Source organism: Haliotis rubra, unplaced genomic scaffold (assembly GCF_003918875.1).
Source record: "Haliotis rubra isolate DU_JTF1 unplaced genomic scaffold, ASM391887v1 Scf290, whole genome shotgun sequence".
Classification (NCBI taxonomy): Eukaryota; Metazoa; Mollusca; class Gastropoda; order Lepetellida; family Haliotidae; genus Haliotis; species Haliotis rubra.
In genome coordinates, this window is record NW_025766958.1 from 604,603 (window position 1) to 629,304 (window position 24,702).

Consider the following 24,702-nt stretch of genomic DNA (forward strand, 5'->3'; position numbering starts at 1 on the left):
TCAGAGCCGTTTTGAGTCGCCACAGCAGAATGTTTATGAAAGCCAAGGAAACGAAAATGAAGAATGGCACATGGCTGAAGAAGAACTCCCGGAACAGACACCACAGATTCATTTTCAGTACACGTGTGATGCTGCTCATTATGAACAGAGCAAAAGAAACTATGAAGTACCTCCAGGTGCTGAAGAAGAACTTCCGGAACAGACACCACAGACTCAGATTCAGTACACGCGTGATGCTGCTCATTATGAACAGAGCAAAAGAAACTATGAAGTACCTCCAGGTGCGCCACCTGGGTTACCACAACAGCCTGAGTACATTTCACAGGAACGAGGGTATGAGTTTCAGAATGATCCTGCGACTGCTTCTTACCAACAAACCAATACTGGTCCAGTGGCTTCCGACGTACATGGTCAGTACCAACATGGGAACATACCTCCACAGTATTACCAAGGACAAGCAGATGCCCAGTCCGGTTTCCCTTCAGCAGGAAATATGTATAGCTACCCAGATGTGCATTCAAACGTCCAGGGACCTCAGAACATGGCACATGCTGGATATGGACCAGAAAGGTTTCCTGGACCTCATGGAACTCATCACCCGGGTTATCAAATTCACAGGTTTCCTCAGATGCAAAATCCACTGTATTGGTATCATCCCCAGACAAGACACCAACGACCAATCATTGACCCAAACACAAGATACCCTGCACAACCACCCCCGCCCTATCGGGCTCCTAATCAAGCTGACTTGGAGTATTATCAGCAGTTCCATGGTCAACCATCTTCTATGTTTCCTCCTCCTCAGCAACTACATGATCAACAACAGCATCAAGGGCATTACAGACATCAACCTTTCCTACAACAACAGCAGCAGCAGCAGCAGCATCAGTCGTTCACTACCCAACAACATCCTATGCCATCTGTTCCTGCTGCTCAACAAGAGGGCTATATGAATGAACATCCAAATTATAAGAGGCAGAAAGGTAGTATCTCTCTCTGTGTAATGACGTAAATCGAAATGAATGTTATTGTTCAAATAAAGGAAGCTATATTTATCAAAAATGAATTCTACCAAGGGATTTTGTAGAAATGAGTATATATCTTAAAATATCTTACAAAATATCAGCTGCGCCATTCATTTGTTCAGCATATCTTTGTGATAATACAATTTCGACAACCGTCCATTGTGGATACATGTAAACTTTTAGCACTACTTCTTAGTGACTATACTAATGAATGAAAGCGAGGTGAAAACAATAGAAATACTATTTGATCTACAGGAACTTTACTATATTTTATCTCGACCTTTGTTTCAGAGCCTCTCCAGACCATCCTTGTTGAAGGAATTGATCCAGATTCCACTGACGATATCCTAGAGATGTACTTCGAAAGCAGGAGGTCGGGAGGAGGGGAAATACAAGGACAGATTAAGATGGACAAGGAGAAGAAGACAGCTTACATCACTTATGAGAGTGAAGAAGGTAATAATGTAATAAATCTGGATATTTCGTACATATTTTTAGACAAAGTAATATTAAACCACAGGGATATTACTAGGCATTTTCTGGATCCAAATTTCCCAGATTAATGGACCCATTACCGATTTAGATGGCATATTTTGATATCTGACTGAATAACAATTGTCTTACAGAATTTACATTGTTTGATTGAAAACACTGACAACTTGTGAATTGAAGAAAATATCAACATTCCAAAATAATTCCAATTGTGTGACTCCTTTCTCCAAAACTGCATAACATTGCCACTTTGATTTTTGTTAAACCTGGCATTGTGGGAATTAAAATTCAACAATAAATGGTATGAAAAACTATGTTTAAATGGCCCAAGTATTTTTCCGAGTTTCACTGAACTGTTCAATCGTTTGTGTCGTCACCCCCCTGGGTAGATCTTATTTAGTTGTTTTGTATTACTCTTTATATAATTTATATACTTTATGTGACAAATGATGACAATGACTTTAAAGATATCAAAGTTCATTGCTAGGTGTCATTAAAAGCTCTTTTTGAAGTTCTTACTGACATTGAAATTCCATTTCATTCTCAAGTTCATGTACTCAGAATATATATTATGTTCCTATCTTATTTGTGTTAATATGTATGGCTAGTGAAAACCACTCACTGTGGATTTCTCTTAAAGGTCACATGCAACCCAAAAATCAACACAATTATCACTTCTTCATGACATATAATATGCATTGCTGATTATGAAAAAACAAATAAACAAAATTATAAGCGTATAATCGCAAATCAAAAGTGCAATATTTTGTACTTGGGTTTACCTCCCTCGAAACGAAGCAGCCGGGATACCGAACCCAGTCAGAGCGGTTGGGTGTGCACTCAAGTGTAACGGCTGGTTCATTAGCAGATGCCGCCTTCACGGCTCATTGTGTGTGTATATATAGAGATGTTGGGTTTTGTGAATACATGCTCATTTTTTGTGTATAACATTTTGCAATCAACAGACATCATAACATGTCATGTGTTCAAGTATCACACCTGCCTGTCTGTGTAATTACATAATGTGACAGAGACCGAACTCGGGCCATAAACAATGCGTTTTGTTTATGGTGTATAGCCTGATTGGTGTTAAGTTCGAATTGCATGTGGTCAGTGATAGCAGCTGTGTATTGAATATTGTCATTAGCAGACAGGCAGGCAGACACACAGGTGTCAATAAAACAAGACATTGAGTTTTGTCTGTGACAACGACATATCTATATCACAGTTAGAAATTGTGTCAACGCTAAATAATGACATTGCTTTTAAGTATCGAACTGAGAAAGTGACTCGGTAAGAAGAACGTGTGGTGAAATAGACAAATGAAGTTATATAAACAGTTAATTTACTGTCATAACATATAAAAATCTCGCGCCTGTGAGATATCAACAAAACATTAGAAAAATAGCTCACACCAAAGCCTTCACCGAGAATTCACCCGACAACCCGCTTCCAAGCTGCGCGAACCTATTTACTTGCGCACGTGCTATGAGCGCAGCCCAGCTGTTGAAACCCGTTTTCCCCAGAAAAGTCTGGGGAAAATTAGTGAAACGTTTGAACTCCGATTTCGCGTTTTTTTTCATCGCGTTTTTTTTCAACTTTATAAGTTGAATTTGCATTTTTTGACGCTTTGTTTCGGTAAGTCCATACCGAAAGGTATCAGAATCTGCAAAGTTGTGTTTTACGTTGCATGTGACCTTTAAGGAGTGGCATATGTTTTATTATTTTTCTTACATTAAATACTAACTGTGTTTGTCATACATATCAGGTAAATTCTTCCTTGAAATCCAGTCGAATGTTGCTCTCTCTTTTTACTGTTATTTGGACACGGATACAATTTAGCATTCTTTAGTTGCAAGGAGAGTAGCCGAGAAGAAGGATCATGTATGCAACCGTCGCGTTCTGAAAGTGTCTCTGTACGATCCTGATGAGAGTCCTTCTGAGTTGGACACCAACACAATCGCAGTAACAGGGTTCCCGCCAACAATGACAGAAGACACTCTAGAGATGTACTTTGAAAACAAACGTTCACGAGGAGGGAGTGTCAGTGGAGCATGGTTTTCACCGAATAAGGATGTGTTTTACATCAAATTTATGAAGGATGGGGGTACGTAGCAGATGTCTGTTTTCTGTTCATCATCGCCTTTTTGGAATCGGGCATATTATTATTCTAGTCAAACAAAACAGGGTACAGAATATCCGTTTTAGTCTTTGTATTGTGCGAACAAAATCCGAATTTACTGCTAGAAAAAGCCTTGCACAAACATTGTAAATATGTTATTGAAAGATCTCGTTATAAGACATCTAATAGCATTTGTTTGTTGTTTAACGCCATACTTAGCAATATTCCAGCTATAAGGTGGCGTATTGTAATAAAAATGGGATTTGTTGGGGTTTCTTATAGATGAACGGGCAGTGGGACCAGTACAATAAGTTATCACATACGGCTAGGTGACCCGTGAAGATCAGGGTTAGAATTGGTCTTCAATAACCCATGCTTGTCGTAAGAGGCGACAAACGGGATCGGGTGGGCAGGCTCGTTGACTTGGTTGACACATGTCATCGTATCTCAATTGCGTAGATCGATGCTCATGCTGTTGATCACTGGATTGTCTGGTACAGACTCGGTTATTTACAGACCGCCGCCATATAGTTGCGGCGCAAAACTAAATTCACTCACTCACTCACATACGGCTAGGGTATCGTTCAATAATGGCGTTAAACATAACCAACAAACCAACCAACCATGTTGTAATCGATGTCTTAATCATGTATACCATTCGGGATAAATTAAAAAAGCAAATTTCACATCAAGTAGTTTGATGATGTCTACATTTCCCATTCTCAAAACTTATCATTGACGCCAAATTTGATCAAAATGCGTTTCTTTCAAGGCAATGTATAACACTCCTGCATGTTATATTTGTTTTGATGTTATTTCATTATATCATTTTACAACTAGCTGCCCAGGATGTTGAAGCAAAGAAGGATCACAAGCTTGAAGGCTACCCTTTGACTGTAACACTCGAGAGGCCAAAGTCAAGACCAAACTGGTCTCCAAAGGCTGTCGCAATCACAGGGTTTGGAGCAAAATCTGATGATGACACGATACAGATGTACTTCGAATCCAAGAAAAAATCTGGCGGGGGAGAGATTGAAAAGTACCACAGAGAAAATGGTGTCATATACATCACGTTCCAAGAGCAAGCAGGTACATATACATAGTGATGAATTTGGAGCCTTTATCCCCTTCTATTCTCAAATCAAGGCCCTGGAAGCCATGGGGGCGGTGGGGTAGCGAAGGTGCTAAAGCGTTCGCTCGTCAAGTCGAAGAACCAGGTTCGATTCCCTACATGGGTACAATGTATCTCCCGAGGTGATATTGCCGGAATAGTGCTAGAAGCGACGTAAAACTCACTCACTCACTCACTCACTGAAAGTCATATAATATGTCTACCTAACCGATCTTCTCAGAATGAAAATCGTCAAATCATACTCTTTCACAAGCCTGACTGACTGGTTTTGGTTTTACGCCGCTTTTAGCAATATTCCAGCAATATCACGGCGGGGGACACCAGAAATGGGCTTCACACATTGTACCCATGTGGGGATTCGAACCCGGGTCTTCGGCATGACGAGCCAACGCTTTAACCACTAGGCTACCCCACCGCCCCTCATTCACAACAGAATACCGACGTGCGTCAGTTCAGAAACGTTGTCTCAATCACAATTACATTGTTTCAGTGGCAGATCGAGTTTTGAACAAGAGTAGCCATAGTGTTGGAGGTATGACCTTGATGGTAGTGAAAGCAGGGATGGAGGAACTAGATGGGCAATCCGATGCAGATGAGGAAGACAAAGAGCCCGCGACCACGATTGAGATACGAGGCTACGACAAAAAGGCCACGGACGACTCAATTGCATTGTACTTTGAGAACAAACGCAAATCAGGTGGAGGTCCTACAACTGATCTGAAACGGAATGACAAGAAAGGCGTTATCTATATAACATTTGAGACTGAAGAAGGTAAGAGTTTTTAAACTACTTGAAATGCATATTTATAGTGCGTTGAGTACAGGTCTTTGATTGGCATTTAGAAGTGAGAGTTTTGATGGATGTCATCTTCTGTGTTATGAGGAACACAGTTTCGGAGTATATCCTTCATCAGGTGAATGATGTTCGGTTCCTTATAATAAAGATGTTGACGTCCATAAGAACTCTCTTACTTGCGTTGAATATCCACTTAAATATGCTCGAATAAATCACTTCATGATAATCTTGAAGAGTTTGTCCCAAAGATCCGAACGAAATAGATAACACTCCTTATGTCATCTGTAAAATTATGATGAAAATTAACGAATGTTGTTTATTTCGAATGTAGGCCATCGACCCAGGTTCACAGAATGTAATTGGAGCACGATACAAACGAAGAGTTATAACATTTACGGAATGCAGAAAATTGTGTCTTGATAACCAAAAGGTTATTAGGGGATATAGTATTAGGCTCCTTCCGTCCGTCCGTACGTCCGAATATGAATATACGAACTGGAAATGTTAAGAACCGTTCACTAGATTCTTTTCATATTTGGTACCTAGGCTCATCACAGTATAAGAAAGGTCCAAGTCAGGTTTGGTGACCTTGACCATCATTCAAGGTCACAAGGGGACTTTAACGTTTTACCTGCATGTTAAGCTATCTGAAGAACCATTCACTGGATGTTCTTCATATTCAATACCAAGCTTTATCTAAGTAAGGGACAGGGCCCTGTCGATTTTGGTGACCTTCACATAATTTTCAAGGTCACGGGGACACTTTGAAGATTTCAGAATGTTAAATGGCATGTTAAGATAGTCAGCAAGATATCGCAAAAAAATATTCACTGGATTTTCTTTATATATGACACCAAGCTTCATCTAGGGAAGGCCCAGGGCCCAGTCAATTTTGGTGACCTTCACATAATTTTCAGGGTCACGATGACACTTTGAAGATTTCAGCATGTTAACCTGAATTGTCAGCAAGATATTTCAAGAACGGTTCACTGGATTTTCTTCATAGACTTTCAAGACTTCTCTTGAATGTATTTCAATTAACAATTTATTTAGTGCTATTTTTGCATATTTCATACACTATGACATTCATGTCAAAGTCAAAGTCGGTCTTGAAAATATGTGCATGTTTTAACACCTAAAGAGCAAGATATCAAGAGCGGTTGACTGGTCATGCTTTTGTTGACATTTAACTTTCATTACTTTATAAGTTTGATTTCATAATTTGCTGCGGGGGATTATGTCACCTTAGTGACAATGCTTGTTGTCATTAATAATAAACATGGCAAGGTCTCACTAGTGTAAATGTAGCCACTTACTTTAGTCAACTGTTCTAAACTAGATTTTGCAAAATATATCATACTGTATAAAGGGCAAGTGTACACGAAAATGATTTTCACAACATATTATAGTTTTTGAAAGCATGACGACATAACTGACGCAAACTCACGCATAACGATGACGGTACTTCTCTTAATTTCTGACTATTTCCCTTGGTCACAATGAAAACAAAAAGAAAATAACAACCAGTAGACTGACAAAATTTACGGACTACTTACATGTCACATTTATGCATATACGTTGCTTGAAACAACAAAAATTTCCTTCGAAAACTCCGGCCTACTCGTGTCAGTGAACACGCCATTTTGAAAGAGTCGCTTAAATTCCCGATAGTGATGTCATACGGACGTCAACATTGTTATACATATTGGTATTTTCACTGAGGGGTGGTAATGAATGAAAATACACACGATCAATCCGTCCTGCTGCTTACATTTTCTGTTCTTATGCTTCTTTCGTATTTTCACAAACCTTTTTTCACGTGATTAATATCAGTATTATTATCTTTTGATTTTGGACTAGACAGGAGACCAGTTTAAAATCAAGTGGCACCAATTACGTCATAATCAAAGGGCGGTAACTCAGGCCTGTTTAGCTCGGCAAACGAATACCTCAGATTGGCATAACATTTCAGCACTTATTTTGAGGGTTATACTTACATTGTAAGAAAAATGAGTGTATATTTTCAAACATTGGTATTAACTAATTAAAACAGTTCACTTTGATTCACATAAGAATAAATGTGATTTATTCGTGTACACTTCCCCTTTAAAGATTCTGTATAGACATGATTAATGTATTGTAAAGCAAATGCGTAACGTTGAAAAGATTATTGTCATGAGTTCAATAAATGATGAAACTCAGTGCAAATTTGCGAATTCTTAAACAACTTTACACCAGAACGCAGCTGTTCACATGCACGATATTTGCACATGTTTTTCGTCTCTTTGATGCATGATCCTCGTGCAATTCATCTACATCAAGTTTGCAGTTGGTTCCCCCAAATTAAGAAATTAATCTTCGATGTAACCACACACACACACACACGCACGCGCGCGCATGCACGCATACATAAGACATAGTAAGTGTTTTATGTGAGTCTAAACTGTTGATGGGTACTATACGTTAGATGAGTCATTACTGATTTTCATTTAAACAGTGTTGAATAGAAAGTTTGGTAGATTTTTTCCAGGTTAACACACTTTTCAAAGACAGACATTTTATGAACGCACCACCATTTCTCTTTATCACCAACCCTAAACACAACGCATGGAATGCACATGCACAAAGCAGTAGCCCCATACACATGCATTGGGCGTCATTCTTGATTTTGACGGTTTTAAAGAAGGTCGATAGATCACTGTAGACCATTAATTTTGACAATCATCTTGCGACACACAGTTGTTAGTGTTTGTGTTTCTAGCCGTCGTATTTTTGTTTGAAAATGAAAATCGTAAATATGCAAATTTCACGTCATACACCAATCATCTTTCAAGAGCGATTACTGTACAGACAACTATGGTCATAAGGAAGTGCAAGTGGTGATGCTCTTTCTAAACATTCATTATTATCACATCAACATTGATTGACTCCGACATACACTGTATCTCCCAATTTTTTCAATCGTAATTTGAAAATGAAGTACCCCTACCTTTTTAAATGAGTATACATGTATCATAATAGCCAAGTGTTTGACGGTTCAGCTGTGAATGACGTTGTCCTTATTTTCTTATGCTTTTTACTGTTTCAAGTTGCGAAGAGAGTAGTCACAAGAGAACACAAACCGTCTGGTAGACTGCTGCAGGTAAAGCTGGCCTCACCCCAAGTTATGTACAAGGACAAAATACTACTCAGGGGCGTACCGGTCATGCACAGTTATGATGCACTGATCCTTTACATGGAGGGGAAGACACATCTTGATGTCCGGCAGCTTCTGTTTGGGGAAGAAGATGGAGATGTTTTGGTAACATTCTCGGAAGATTTCAAAGGTAGGATGCAAGCGTTTTGCAACAATCTCATAACATGTGACAGACTTTTTCATTTGAAGTGAGTGAGTGAGTATGGTTATACGCCGCTTGTAGCAATACTCCAGTAATATCACGACGGGGACACCAGAAATGGGCTTCACACATTGTACCCATGTGGGGAATCGAACTCGGGTGTTTGGCGTGACGAACGAACGCTTTAAACACTAGGCTACCCCATCACCTTGATCTGATAGAAACATGAAATGAATACACCAACAGGACCCATCAGGATTACATATTTTCAGTTTCAAGTAAAATTTGACACATTTACGTGACATGCTGTGGAATTATTTGTGTATGAACATTTCGACCTTGTATAACGGGGATGGATCTCACTCAACAACACAACTCCGTTGAGGCTGTAGTCCGGATTTTTTACGGTAGTTTGTATAAATAATACAAGTCTGAAACAATGTATATGAATATATAACACTCCATCAAAATACCTATTTTATCACATTCATTTGATTGCACATTGTTCAGATAATTAACAATCACAGCACTACCACTGAACATACAAAAAGAACTCAAAACAAATTGACATCACAAAATCAATGGTTCAGTTTCATATTAATATCCATAGGAATCTTCAAATAACAATGAAACATCAACGTGTCTTACCATCTATTGGACAACTTGTTTCGAACTGGCCACATGTTGTGAGGCACCAACAAAACACCAAGGACCTAGAATATGTATGTTTTAATTAGCATGGAAATGCTAATTCTCACCAGTAAATTAAACGTACAATTTGTTTGGACTCAAACATTAATCTGAATCAATTGTAAGTGAAATTATTGACACCAACGATTCTAACCATAGGTCAAAATATATCTCCCCCAAATGCATAAATTCAGTTACAATAATACTGAATTAACCTTTCAACAATTTAACATATTTTTGTATTTTATTCCTTTTATATAAAACCAAGTGTAACTAACCTGTAATTCACCAAAGTCAAAATCCTCCATCCATGACTTTCAAACCACCTTGCCAGGTTGGGAGAAAGACAGCAAGTGAACAAACTTCACACTTTCCAAATGCAACTAAATTCAACATCCAATCAAGATGCTGCACATCTTCAGCCAATAAAAACCAAGGACAAGACAGCAGACCTGACCTCATTAAGACTTGGCTAATTTGCATAGGAACTACTTTCCACCCATGACCCAGTGGTGACTAAAAATAAATCATGGACTTGTGAAAATGTAAACCTTTTCACTAAGAATTGTATTATTGTTTAAGGTGTTATGAACTGATTCCAAACAGGAACATAAGACAAGACATATTAAAATAGATTGCTTTTCCAGAACATTTTACAATTTGTATATTTTGTACTTGTTACATACTTGTATTTGTTACACACTTGTTTTGTACTTGTTACACTTGCAGAAGTAGTATGTAAACATTTGATAGGCTGCATTACTACGATAAAGTGTTATTATGGTATAGCCAATTATTATATTCACAGAATTAAATATGAATGAAGTCAATTGGATTCCACTGTAACTGGATCAATACAATTGACAAACAGACCAATATGTCAAAATAATCGCTCTTGTAATCGATCGCTACAACCCTTCATTTCATGGACATTACCGCTTGGACCTAGGACCTTCGTCGTCAACACTTATCTTTGTTAAAATCATTGGCATTCACTTCATATTTCTCGATCCCCATATTTTTTGGAGCATATATATTATTTTAATTTGTTTAAACACGAAACGAAAACTTATCTACTGAAAAGACATGAATGAGATTGACCTTTCTATGGTTGCATAATCATCTACATTTAAAAAACCCACAGTGACTAATTATCAAGTAAAACCAAATTAGTATGAGACAGAAACTGCATTTTGCAATTTGGCCGTTACAAACACATCTGTTACAGATTTGGAGTTCCTGAAAAATACAATGAAGGAGAAACCTTTCAAACAAAGAGGAAAGGAAGTTGCCTTCAACATCGAGACTGTCCCAGAGACAACCAGTATAACAGTGTGGGACATCCCAGATCAGATAACAGAGGAACAGCTGAAGCTATACTTCGAGAACACCAGGCGAAGTGGTGGAGCTGATGTAGAAGATGTCACCAGGAACAGTCAAGACAGATATGCAGTCATCAGGTTCCAGAATGCAAAAGGTCTCAGCAATGAAAACAATATATAATGCGCTAACACGTTTCGTTAGTCTTTTGTGGAAAATAACCCACATCAAAAATCATGACGTGACATTATAATTATAAGTATGAAATTTGTTTTGCGTAATTGTGCTTTCTTAGGTCCGTCCGGTAATTTGTTGTTTTTCACCCTGACAATGTGAAATTGTGCTATTTGCAGTTGCTGAGAGTGTGTCCAAACGAAAACACGAGTTGATGAATCTTCCAGTTGAAGTTAGCCTTTACTTCCAGTGTCTTGGAGAGTCTGGAGGCTTCTTGGAACCACCTTGTTCAAAACTGCCGGCCACATTCACAGTTTCTGATTTGGATGAATGGACATTAAGACATCTTGCGGAAAACAATACAGCAAGTGTTTGTCTTAAAGAGAAAATGGCGAATGCCAATACAGATATTGACTTGAATCTGATAGACAGGGTGGCAACCTTCACGCCCAATTTTTCATTGAATACTCCAGATGCAAGATCTATCTGTAAAAACTGGAGAGAAAATGCAGAGGCTGAGTTTACAAATGAACAGAATTCAGTCAAAGTGGAGAAGATTTCGGTCAGTAGTGATATATGGACTCAAGTCAAATCGAAAGTGACAGAAACACAATTTCCACAGGAAATACAGGTGTTTTCAGACAAGGAAAGAGTCATTGTCATTACAGGTCCTGAGGAAACGCTGTCCAACATTGTCAGTGAAATACAAGAGACTGTAGATGGCATACAAAAACAGTACGATAGGAAGAAAAATGAAATTGAGGACAAACTGTCCACAAAGCCAGCAAAACTGAGGCTTTTACAAATGCAAGGAATGTTGGAAACTATACAAACTGAAAACTTGCTTGTGGAAGTGGATGACGATAAAGGGGAAATACGGTTCACTGGTCAAAAGGAGGATGTTCAATGTAGCAAAATGAAAGCTTATGAGGAATTGAGTAAAATACAGCAGCAGACAAACGTAAGTAGATTTACTCCGAAACAAGTCGAACTTCTGCATCATAGGGCTGTATCTGAGGTTCTCATAAAAAACCTACAGGATCAGCCTTCTCCTTTGAGTGGATCTTGGGAACCAGGTAAAGAAGGGGTCATAGTTTACTATATCACTGAAGATAAGATCGCAGATGTTTTAAGGTACATAGGGACCTCACTGAAAGAAATCACATTGCCACTTGATCGCGAAAGTCAGATGCTACTGTCATCAGCTATGTTCAAGGAATGTGTGTCGGAACTTACTCGAGCACACGAGGATAGAGTCATCATCACCCCAGAACCTGAGAAGCATCAAATAGTCATAACCGCAGTCAGCAAACATTGTGCGCCCGTAGAGTCTGTCCTGCAAAAGTTCTTTCAGGGAAACACCATTTACACTGTGCCATATAAGAGTGATGCAATCCAACTAAAATTTGTGATGCTCCATTGTGAGAATGAACTTGACGCAATAGAGAAACAACTGGAGCAGTTTTGTGTCAATTTTGTAAGACGAAACAAAGGTCCTGATTTTGCTTTGTCTTTGAAGTCCACAAAAGCTGGACAGCCACATGCCATCAAGCTAATAGACTGCATCACTAAAAGAATAACAAAACACATGCAGAATATGTCACGTCCAGGAATGAAAGGCTACTTAGAAGGCGCATCCTCTGTCTTGCAAAAGATTGAACGCGATTCCAGATGCGTCATCTCACTGAGGGAAGCCAACAAAGACAATACTGAAGATGTGAGTGAAGACGAAACATCCATGGTCCATGAAGTTGCCTTCGTTTGTTATCATCCAAATGAAGCGCAGCTGCATGTTGCTGTGGGAGATTTGGTTTCCTTGGTCCCAGACGTGGATGCAGTTGTGGTGGAAGTCACTCCTGGACTAAGCAGTGATTCAGAGCAAGGTTGGGAAGTGATCAGTAGAGGTTAGTATAAACCATTTTTAGCATCAGAAGCACGATGTAAGCTGATCGTTTTTTTGGATTTGTCCATTAATTTCCAGTCTTTCTGAACTACACTATATGCACAATAGCACTCTCTGAAATGAAGTTGAGTGGATATTTTAATAATTTTCCAGTCTTTCTGATCTACACTATTGCACAATCGCACTCTCTGAAATGAAGTTGAGTGGATATTTTAATAATTTTCCAGTCTTTCTGATCTACACTATTGCACAATCGCACTCTCTGAAATGAAGTTGAGTGGATATTTTAATAATTTTCCAGTCTTTCTGATCTACACTATTGCACAATCGCACTCTCTGAAATGAAGTTGAGTGGATATTTTAATAATTTTCCAGTCTTTCTGATCTACACTATTGCACAATAGCACTCTCTGAAATGAAGTTGAGTGGATATTTTAATAATTTTCCAGTCTTTCTGATCTACACAATTGCACAATCGCACTCTTCCGAAATGAAGTTGAGTGGATATTTTAATAATTTTCCAGTCTTTCTGATCTACACTATTGCACAATCGCACTCTCTGAAATGAAGTTGAGTGGATATTTTAATAATTTTCCAGTCTTTCTGATCTACACTATTGCACAATCGCACTCTCTGAAATGAAGTTGAGTGGATATTTTAATAATTTTCCAGTCTTTCTGATCTACACTATTGCACAATCGCACTCTCTGAAATGAAGTTGAGTGGATATTTTAATAATTTTCCAGTCTTTCTGATCTACACTATTGCACAATCGCACTCTCTGAAATGAAGTTGAGTGGATATTTTAATAATTTTCCAGTCTTTCTGATCTACACTATTGCACAATCGCACTCTCTGAAGTGAGATGTTATGGGTTGAGTTGTTCTAATGTAGGTTCATCCAATGTTATGATTCAAGCTTCTATGGGTGGTGGGTAACATTGTGGTTAAAACGTTAGGGCCCTGATTCCATTCACTTACTGAGTGATGGGCCAGGTTTAAGTGTACCCTGTGGTACTATTGCTGCACCATTGTTAAATGAGGCATTAACGATAACAGCTCTGCAACTTAATCAATAATGTGACAAAAGAATATTCTCTTAACGTTATCGGGGCAGTGGGTAGCCTAGTGGTGAAGGCGTTCGCTCGTCACGCCGAAGACCTGGGTTCGATCCCCACATGGGCTCAATGTGTGAAGCCCATTTCAAGTGTTCCCCTCCGTGATATTGCTGGAATATTGCTAAAAACGGTGTAAAAGTTAACTCACTCAGTCACTCTTAACGTTATGGTCAGGGAATGAATACATTCTCTCATTACCCAGCATCGTTATTGGACTAACGTATTCCCCAATTTGTATTGCAGCTGGAGATGCAGCTGTTTCAGAGATCCGACGGCTGCCAGGTCAGATGACGGAAGGGGATGTCGTCAACAGTTCAGCAGGCGCTCTCAGCTGCAGAATGATTATCTATGGCGTTGGACCAACGGGTGACAACGACCCTGAGTACGTCATCAAGACTGTTGTCTGCGAAAGTTTGGAAACTGCTGCCAAGAAGAGCATGAGATCTGTGGCATTTCCTGCTTTCAATACCCGAACCGTATCACTGTATCTTAGTTCTGACGACGCCTTGCAGGCTGTGGTTGAAGCTGTGCACGAATTCTTCTGTGACAACCGAGACAGTAGCGTGAAGCATGTTTTCCTTTGTACTGAAGACTGGCCACAGTGTACGCCATTGTGGGACATTGCAATGGATGTCTTTGGTGAGGGAAATGTGAAGGGCAATGATGGGGGCTTAAATACAAGAGATTCCCTCCATGGGGGACAACGTCGAGGAATGGGTCACAGAAAGTGTGAGTTATAAGGGCGTGTTTGTCCATTAATACACTTACTAACGTAATGTATAATTGTAATAGTGGTAAATGTATTGTGAATATTGTCACTTCAAAAAATGTTACAAGACACACAAATATAAAAGAAAAAAACAACAACAAAAAAACAAAAACAAACTGAAAATGGAAAACCAGGCCATGAACAATTGAGATGGATTTCGTCATTTCTTTTTTTGCTTTTTATCCTTAGTGGAATACGTTTTGGTAATTAATCAAGAATCGCTGTTTCCTCGTATTGTCATTGTATTTTTTTATCTGGTTTTTTGTTTAATGTTTTGCACCAGTTAACTGAGATTACCCAATTGCATAGACTGATGCTCATGGTGTTGACAGATTTATGTATTTCTTGATATGTAGTAAATGCAAGTCGCTATGAAAGTGATACAGTCCAGGAGGATGACTTTGGAGAAGCATCCGGTGGTCTAGAGGAAGACCCTCCCCCCACTTCCAACAGACTTAAACCCAGGATTCTACTTGTGAAAGCTGACATGGGAGTAGAGGAGGTGAGATAGTTCGTCAGAAGTAAATGATATTAAATTTCATATCAGTACGTCAGGGATTTTATACTCAAACTTTGAGTCCAAACAAAAGCGAATGGTTCTTTACATCAATGCTATGTGGAAGCAACTTACACAAAATACTGCAAAATAGACGCATATATACTCATGCCAATAATGGTTGTCACCCCCTCCCCACTCCACCCCTCACCCCCACCTACATCCCTCTCCAGTTAAAAATTAAAGGGGTGACAACCATTATTGGCATGAGTATATTTACAAATGCTAAAACTATTTTAACACCTAATATCATCAGCAATTGATACTGACACCTAAAGACTGTTGATGATTTTGTCTGAATTGCATAATGGACTCTGCTTTTAGCAGACATTTGTTTGGAGAGATTTTGGAAGGGTTTGGTTGCTTTTGTTAGAACCCAAACTCTTTTTGTCATGTTAGCTTTGAACTTTAACTTGTTATTGTTACCATCTCATGAACTATATGAGTCTATGGCTGCAATCGGCGCGGTGGGGTAGCCCAGTGGTTAAAGCGTCGGCTAGTCACGCCGAAAAACCGGGTTCGATTCCCCACATGGGTACAATGTGTGAAGCCCATTTCTGGTGTCCTCTGCCATGATATTGCTGGAATATTGCTAAAAGCAGCGTAAACATAAAATCATTCACCCACTATAGCTGCAAGCACTTCTTGATGTTAGGCTGATGTGATCGTCAACTCCAGCAACACTCATCTCGATCTCAGTCAAGGTCAAGTGTCTAAGTCACTGTTGAAGCATGCTGGCAAGGCAATCCAGATCGAATGCAAGAAGAAGTACCCACAAGGTGTCCCCATGGGAGGTATCGCTGTCACAAAAGGAGGCGATATGCAATGTGTGGAACAAATTTACCACTGTGTTCTACCACAATGGAAGGCCATAACGGGCCAAAAGGTAATACTCAGGCACTTATTCTTAAACACGTTTGTGAAGCGAGGATAGAGGTATGCTTGTTTTGATACTAAATGTACATGAAGTTCACGATCCTATACTTTTCAAAAACGATTTCTGGAAACCTCGTGAAGAATTTTCTTAAGGTCAAGAAAATTGGTCATAAACTTCTAAATTGGGCATAAACCCCAGAAGTTTGGCATAAACTCCAGAAATTTTGAAAAAACTCCTGCAGTTCGGTATAAATTCCTGAATTTTGGCATAAACTCCAGCTGAATTGTTGGCATAAACTCTTTCAACTGCTGAAGTTTGGCATAAACTGCTGAAGTTTGACATAAACTCCCGACATTTGGCATAAACTCCTGAAGTTTGGCATAGAGTCCCGAACTCCTGAAGTTTGGCATAAACTCCATGAAGTTTGGCCTAAACTCCTGAAGTTTTACTGCTGACGTATGGCATAAGCTCCTGACATTTGGCTCATAAGCTCCTAACATTTGGCAAACTCCTTAAACTCCATAAACTCCTTAAACTCCTAAAATCGGGTGGTCAGGCTCGCTGACATGGTTGACACATGTCATTGTCCCATCCCAAACTAATCGATGCCAATTGATATCGATGCCGGAATAACTATTGCTTGAGACCGGCGTTGAAACAACTACAACAAAAAATTATTCTCGTTGATGCATTCTTTGGAAGGTTCTTGAAATACTTGAAACTGAAAATAAAAGGCCAAATCCTCTGGCAAAAACACATACTCCCTGTGCAAGGTACCAATCGGTATAGTATGTTTACATTGAGGTTTTACCCATAGTCGCAATTTGATAATCAAATCATTAGCACAGAACATAGAATTTCAACATTCTACTGCATTTCTCTGACTGGAATTAATGTAATTAAGACGGAAGTGAACACTGCATTCTGATTTAGGTAGTAAGATTGAAACGTTTTGATCATGAATGTAAGGTGAAGTTTTGATCTGCCTGTCATAGTATCTAAGGTTTCTAGTTTCACGAATCTGTATACACGAGTAATTAGATGACTAATGAAGACGGGAAATAACTGTTTGTATATGGGACTGTCGAAATGTGTCCAATATCCGGCTTTATCTCACAAACTGACTTTGATATAAAGTATAAATGTCTTTTATTGTGGTTGGTGCACCTCTCATTTAAGTATGACCCACAACTTAATATATTCAACATGTTGACCTTATCTGTGTTCAAAAGTTCACATGTCATTGTACTTTATCCGAATCAATACATTTTTCAACAATAAAAATTATATCTCTTTGATTAAAGCAATTCCTATAATCAATATGTTGATAGAACGAAAATAAAATGTATAATGATTTTAATTTCTACATGGCATATATATTAAAGAATTCACTTTGTTTTATTAAAAGACCTTCACGGACACGCTCAATGCCCTCCTCACGAAGACTCATCAGTCAAGCTGGAAGACAATGGCCATCCCTGCGTTAGGAACAGGTAACCTCGGATACTCCAGAGACCTTGTTGCTAAGCTGATGTATGACACTGTAGTCCAGTTCGGGAAGGACAACCCAGAGACGACCATCAATGATGTGCTATTTATTGTCTACCCCGGAGACGAGAGGACAATTCAGGTGATTACTCTTTATTACTTTTCATTACTCTTCATCTTGACCTAGCTCCATCTGTATGATCCAGCAATTTGTTGTCTATATTGGTTGCTCCAGCTCCTGGGGTGACAGAACCATCTCTAAAGCCGGTCCAGTACTCTGGAAATCAATTTCAGAACAACCTCAGAAAAATGTCTTCATCTGTTCTGTAGCTTCTAAAATGCCACCTAAATATATTACTGTGGGGATATTGTAATTTTGTAGAATCTTTCTTTTAAGTAAACTGCTTCTGTTATTTCTAGGCATTTGAAGCTGAACATAGGAAATACATTGAGCTTATTGGAGGAACACTACCTTCGTCCCAGAAAGGTAACATTGAGACGGACATTTTTTAATGCCGCCTTTCATTCATCTTGTCACAAGTTTGAATCTTTGTATTTAGATAGACACACAATTTTTCATGAAGAATGTAGACCTTCGGCCCAAGTTAGTTCAGATGGTCAGTCAGCATATAATGTATATGACAAGATATAAATGATTTATCAACATTGATTCATTGTAAATCATTAACTAATCATAGACAACGTCCTTGTAGTACAATGCCAATTATGTTTGAAGGGGTTGTCTCTGCAGCACATGTGTGTCTATTGAATAGAGATGGGGCCCGTAAAGATCCTGGTTAGAATTGCCTAACGGGATCGTATCCCAATTGAGTGGAGCGATGACCATGCTGTGGATCACTGGATTGTGTGGTCCAGACTAGATAATTTATAGACCCCAACATATAGCTGGAGTATTGCTGAGTGCGGCGTTAAACATCAAACAATAAAAAAACGATTAGAGATGGAATTTCTTTTTAAGAAATTGATGCAGAGAGGGACGAGGAACTGGAAGCCTACAGGGATAAACTAAAGTCAGACAAAGCAAAGCGAGATGAAAGTGCTACAATGTCGATTGCCAGAGCAGTTAAGGCAGTTGGCAACTTGTTCAGCAGTAAGGAACGGAAGCGTGATGCACCTGTTCAGGCCCCTCGACCTGATCCTCCCGTTCGAAAAGAACCTCCTGCAGCCCGGGCTGTTCCTAACCCATCAGACGTTAAGATATGGATTTACACCGACGTTGACGCCAATGTGAATAAAGCTGTTGACATGATTTACAAAGACTGGGACAGCAAAGCAGACACATTACTTATACAGGAGAAGTCTGTTCAAGTGTGGTCCCCAGATGAGGTGAGTTCATGATTTCCATACATGTTCTTAAACAATGATGTACAAAATATACAATTTTGACGCGAATCAGTTGTGCTTCGATACCTTCGCCTCCTCGGCAAGGAAATGTGCGCACGCAAGCATGTAATGTATGTAATGTTATAATGTATGTGTGTGTGAGTGTATTTCCGTTCATTTGGGAGTACTAAGGGAGATCTAGAAGACATCATTTCAGTTGATGGGATGTCATGCGATTTCTTTTCAGATCAATGATCTCAAAAAGATTGAACAAGACTGTGGAGTTACTATCACTGTAAACAGAGCCTTAGGACGTATCTCTCTGCACGGCCTAAAGAACAATCTCCCTGATGCAAGTCAAAAGGTTCACGAGATGATTCGAGCGTTGGACAAGAAGCGCCAAGACGAGGAATACGCCGACGATCTACAAAGAGTTGTTGAATGGTCATATGTAGAGCTAACAGAAGAAGGCGATGAGAGAGTTGTTGCATATGATAAGAAAGTTAATGCAATGCTGGAGAAAGCTTACACACATAAAAAAAAGGACAAATTGGAGTACGAGGGATATACCTTTGATTTCACCGGATGGGTAGAGTATCCTTCAGAAGATCCGACTGACACAGTGAGAATGATTCGTCGAGATAAAGTTGCAGGTGAAGTATTGCTGGGTTACATTTTTGTGGTAAAGTTAGGAAAGCAGGGATATATGAGTTTCTCAAATGTTGATTACTCAAAACAATGTGCGTACATGTACTTTTCCCCGTACCCTTGAAGATCCAGGATAGAATTGGTCTTCGGCAACCCATGTTTGTCGTAAGAGGCGACTAACGGGATCGGGAGATCAGTCAGGTTCGCTGACTTGGTCGACACATGTCATCGTATCCCAATTGCGTAGATCGATGCTCACCATGTTGATCACTGGATTGGTTGGTTATTTACACATTGCCGTCATATAACTAGAATTGTTGTATATGTTGATTATCATCAATTTAATGTTGTTGGTAATTAATCAGGGCGGTACCGTTTCCTTGATAATCATCTTTCGTAGTGTATCTATGAACAATATATCTGGTTAAATAGAATTGTATGCACACTGTTATCATTCTTCTAAATGAGTGCAGCTAACCATTACGAATATTGGAATATCCCTTGCACAAAGAAGTAATGATAGACAAAAGTGTATAACACGAACTTGCAATCTAACATATCTTCTGGCATTTTCACATAAATAAGTATTAATTGCCATAACCTATGCATAGCCGGGTAGAAGAGGCTCCCGTCCATGCATTGCTGTTGAGAGACATATTGCCTCGTCAGGTTCTGTCATTTGGCTAATTATTTGTCATCGTGCCCTCATCCCCTCGTGCTTCCGTCATGCTCATGTTTTATCTCTGTCACTGGCATAATGTCCCCAAGCTGTCATTCACCTGCATGAAAATATATTCAGTTTTATGTATATCATTTAAGGAGCGTCCGCCAACTTGCCAAGCACATGGGATGGCATGACTCCTACAGAAGATGTCAAGATTCGACAGGTACCAAATGGAAACCTAGAATTCAACAGGGTACAGCAGACGTTTACAGGAGCTTTGGGAAATCTGCCTGCACAGATACGAAGGGTAAGTGACACACTCTAGCCTCTGGAGACGTCATCTCATCAAGCACCACGCTCGCTGACTTGGCTGGCAACAAGCAAACCCAAAACCACGGGAATGAAACCAAAAATGTTATGTGCTTGTTCCCAGTCCCTGGGTGTGTTCAAAGCCTGTGAATCCGTCATTAAGGACGTCTACAGCAGGAAGAGCTTCCATATTGAAAACAATATTGATGACCATAACGTAGCCATTCTTTGTCCGAAATTGAATTTTCTAGAATTTACATAAATCGAATTTCTTAAAACATAAATATCAATCAGACCCTTTGAAATAGTTGATACATGTTTTGACTCGTTGCTCTTAATATCAATCATTTTTTGGGTATTCTTACTGGATTATTTACAAGCGGCCATCATGGAATATACCTGAGAATTTAACACTGAACAAACAAACTATTGTGCTGATGCTCATTGCTATGTGTCCAGATCGACAGAGTTCAAAGCAAGACCCTCTACCAACAGTACCAAGCCAAAAAAAACAACAGATGGAGACGCAGAACCCTGGCGCACAAGTAGAAAGGACGTTGTGGCATGGGACTCCACGAGAGGCGACCATGAGCATCATGACGTATGGCTTCAACAGGAGCTACTGCGACAAAGAAAGTGAGGTTCATTCACAACCACGAACTAACCAGCAACATTTCCAACAACCTTTAAGACGGTTTTACATTGTTGCTACTTGGACGTATTTATGCAAGGTTATATTTTATGATTCCAGATAATGCCCTAGGAGAAGGAGCGTACTTTACCTCTGACGCCGCCTATGCTGCGAGGGACCGATATGCACCGACAGATGGTCAGGGCAACCGATACATTTTCCTCTGTAAAGTTCTCACAGGATCATACACCCAGGGACAAACTCAGATACGAACACCACCACAAAAGAACCCTGGCCAGCCAGAACTGTATGACAGCGTTGTAGACGATCCTGCAGATCCAAAGATATTTGTCATTTTCAGAGATACGCAGGCATATCCTGAGTATCTTATTTCATTCCAGTAACAGTTTTGAAAGTGACTTTGGGAACTGATTAGACATGATGGTGGACAGTTATTAAGCAGAGAACACTATTACTAGTATTTGTATAAGAGCTCCTCTCTGCAACTAGCGCCTGTGAATAATTCAATGAATGATTCAGCTTGCAGTCCTTCTTCTATATGTTACCGCAGTAAGTGTACATATATATGTATATAAAGCAATGGTAACACATGACCGAGCTATTTAGATAGTGGGGTAAGACAAGGTTGCTCTCTTATTCCTGTACTCTTGTCGTTGTGTATGCACGAATTAGTTGGAAAGTAAATTCCAGCATTGAGTGTCTATTTTAGGGGAAATGTTGAATACAATTGCTCTGTTGTTTGTTGACAATTTTATACAAAGATGTATGATGAATTACATTTAAACTCTTGTAACCTGTCAAGAATATTGATACTGAGAACAGTTATGTGTTTATAATGGGAGAAAATACAAAGAAATAGTTCTCTAAAGGTGAGCACATGAAAGCAGTTAATGCCTGTAAAATTGGGACTTTCTTCACCCCCTCAGTAATTTGTACGGTAATCTGTGAAACTTCATTTGAGTGAGTAAACAGACGTTATGATGTTTCGGTTAAGGAAGTAGTCTTATATATTTATGTAAAGTATTATTCTGATGTGTATAAAATTAAATAATATAACTGTATTTTCTTTTCATTTCAAATTTTGTATTTTGTTTACTATACAGAAGCAAAATGACTATAGAAGTGTATTAGTGCCACAGTCCAAAACACCACCCTTCGTCTACGTAGCTTAGATCTAGGTAAACCTTGATACTTAGATCTAGGTAAATGACGCTTAGATCTTCGAAGGTCACATTTTTTTGGGCTATGATCCTATTACGCTTCCATAGCCATAGAACTACAATCTGTGAATATGGCAATTGTCCTCTTTATAATATTTCCCATGTCAAATGCTTGTGATAACACAACTTGTACAAATTGAGAAATATTTATCAAATTTTGAGCATTGTAGATATAGAACGTTAATTACTAGATGTAGATGTGGACAAATTACTCTTGATATTCAGCTTGTTTGTATCAGTGCTAATATTTAGTATTGTCATAGCATCTAATTAAGAACAGCCATCCTCCAAATATTTAAGAAAAACCCTAAACTATGTAGCCAAGCCATGTTAGACATAATTGTAATTATTTGTATGACGTTAATCTGCATTCTTATTCCTTATCACTACCGCAGTATACATTGTCTTGATTGATTGTCAACCACCCTGTACCACTCTGTCACTTTCATTAATTACTGTATATGACGTTTATATCCTTAATTGGCCATCCCTCTTGGCCGTGTCTGCCATCACATCTACTGGTCAAGGAAGTGCTACTATTTCTCTATCTGTCCATTGTTGAGTCTTCGCCTGTCCATTGTTGTCTGTAACTATATATGCTCACATCTATATTGTCTAGGAGTCCGGTATTCCGATGGCCAGTGTAGGGACGACCGCGGGCAGGATAATGCCGATCGTAGGAAACGCCCTGGTGTTGAGCAGGAACTCCACTCACCTCATTTATGTATACATGTTATTTCATGTATTGTGTAACCAACTAAAGATGTTTGAACTCAACATATTCCTTCCTCTCGTCCGGAGAGCGGAAGGTCGCGGGTTCGATCCCCGACCGCGTCATACCAAAAGACGTTAAAATATGGTACATGTTGGTCCCTGCCTGGCGCTCGGCATTAATGAGTACAACAAGGACTGGTCGGCTCGGAGTCAGTATAATGTGTCTGAGTGGGGTATTCATGTTTCACTGCGGCATGGTATCTCATTGGGCTAGCACTATAAACCAGCTTAAGTCTGGGCTAGTACAAGCATCCGCACATTCACATACACACGCATGCACGTCCTCATATAAGCGAAATATTCTCGAGCACGACGTAAAACCCAATTTCACCTCACCTCACCTCCTTCCTCTCGTCAACGGATTGTACGTATAATTCTGAGCATAGCTCCCCTGTCGACCACATCTACGTAATACGTATGATGCGATGTCGTGTAAACAGTGTCATGTAATTGATGGTGAAAGTCATGCTTATATAATTGTCCTCTTTGTGCACGTCGGTGGGACATTTTAAAGTTATTTCTATTTTTGGGGAATAGACTGTCAATTATCCGAAATTGATACTATGATAATCTTTTTATGGTTTAATGTACACGTTTGTCAACAGAAAAATTATCAATAAAGAGGCTCTTAGAGAAAATATATGATTAATTGTATTTAGTATGATGAATCAGTTGGCCTTTAGACGTATAAAATTATCTGTCTGTCTTGAAAGCTTTCTGATATTACTTTTAGCTGTTCATATTATGAAATATTAAATAGATTAATCATTAATCAGTTTGCTTTTGTTACTGCCATACATCTGAAGCTCGGTTTGGGCGGTTGGGTAGCCTAGTGGTTAAAGCGTTCACTCGTCACGCTGAAGACCCGGGTTCGATTCCCAACATGGGTACAATGTGTGAAGCCCATTTCTAGTGTCCCCGCCGTGATGTTACCGGAATATTGCTAAAAGCGGCGTAAAACTACACTCACTCACTCATACACAGAAGCCCGGCACCCTAACCCTATCCACATAATTTTGTATTCACATGTGCGTGCAAGCAGTAGAGCTATGGTTTCTGTGTGTGTCATAACTGATTTTCAGTGATCCGATCACATTCGTTTTAAAACTATTTTGACTTTTTTGCCCAAAAGGAATCGGTTGATATTTGGGGCATATTTAGACTAACGCTAATCTGAATATATATAATTTTGATTGTAGCAAATAAATCCATCTTAATTGAATAGGAGTCCCTGGTAGACCAGAGATTCAGACCTGGGGAAATCTAGACTTGCTTCATTTAGGGTTTTAGCA

The 24,702-nt window shown here is 39.2% G+C and overlaps 1 protein-coding gene and 1 long non-coding RNA gene across 2 annotated transcripts in view; one reads left to right on the forward strand and one right to left on the reverse strand.

Annotated features, from left to right (window-relative positions):
- The first annotated feature begins 45 nt into the window (after nt 1–45).
- Nucleotides 46–22,928, forward strand: LOC124281919 (protein mono-ADP-ribosyltransferase PARP14-like). Its single transcript, XM_046717927.1, is given in 20 exon segments — nt 46–176; nt 282–983; nt 1,317–1,481; nt 3,370–3,624; nt 4,480–4,728; nt 5,262–5,543; nt 8,657–8,893; nt 10,824–11,072; nt 11,269–12,993; nt 14,353–14,838; nt 15,235–15,380; nt 16,090–16,320; nt 17,720–17,941; nt 18,220–18,286; nt 18,779–19,146; nt 19,391–19,796; nt 20,611–20,762; nt 21,224–21,268; nt 21,271–21,400; nt 21,516–22,928. Coding segments are annotated over 20 exon segments (6,507 nt in total). The 5' UTR covers nt 46–70; the 3' UTR covers nt 21,800–22,928.
- LOC124281920 overlaps nt 17,936–24,702 on the reverse strand; it is a 51,072-nt gene continuing 44,305 nt past the window's right edge. The window contains exon 3 of the long non-coding RNA XR_006900002.1: nt 17,936–18,076. This is a non-coding gene — a long non-coding RNA (uncharacterized LOC124281920). The remainder of the gene's footprint in view (nt 18,077–24,702) is intronic.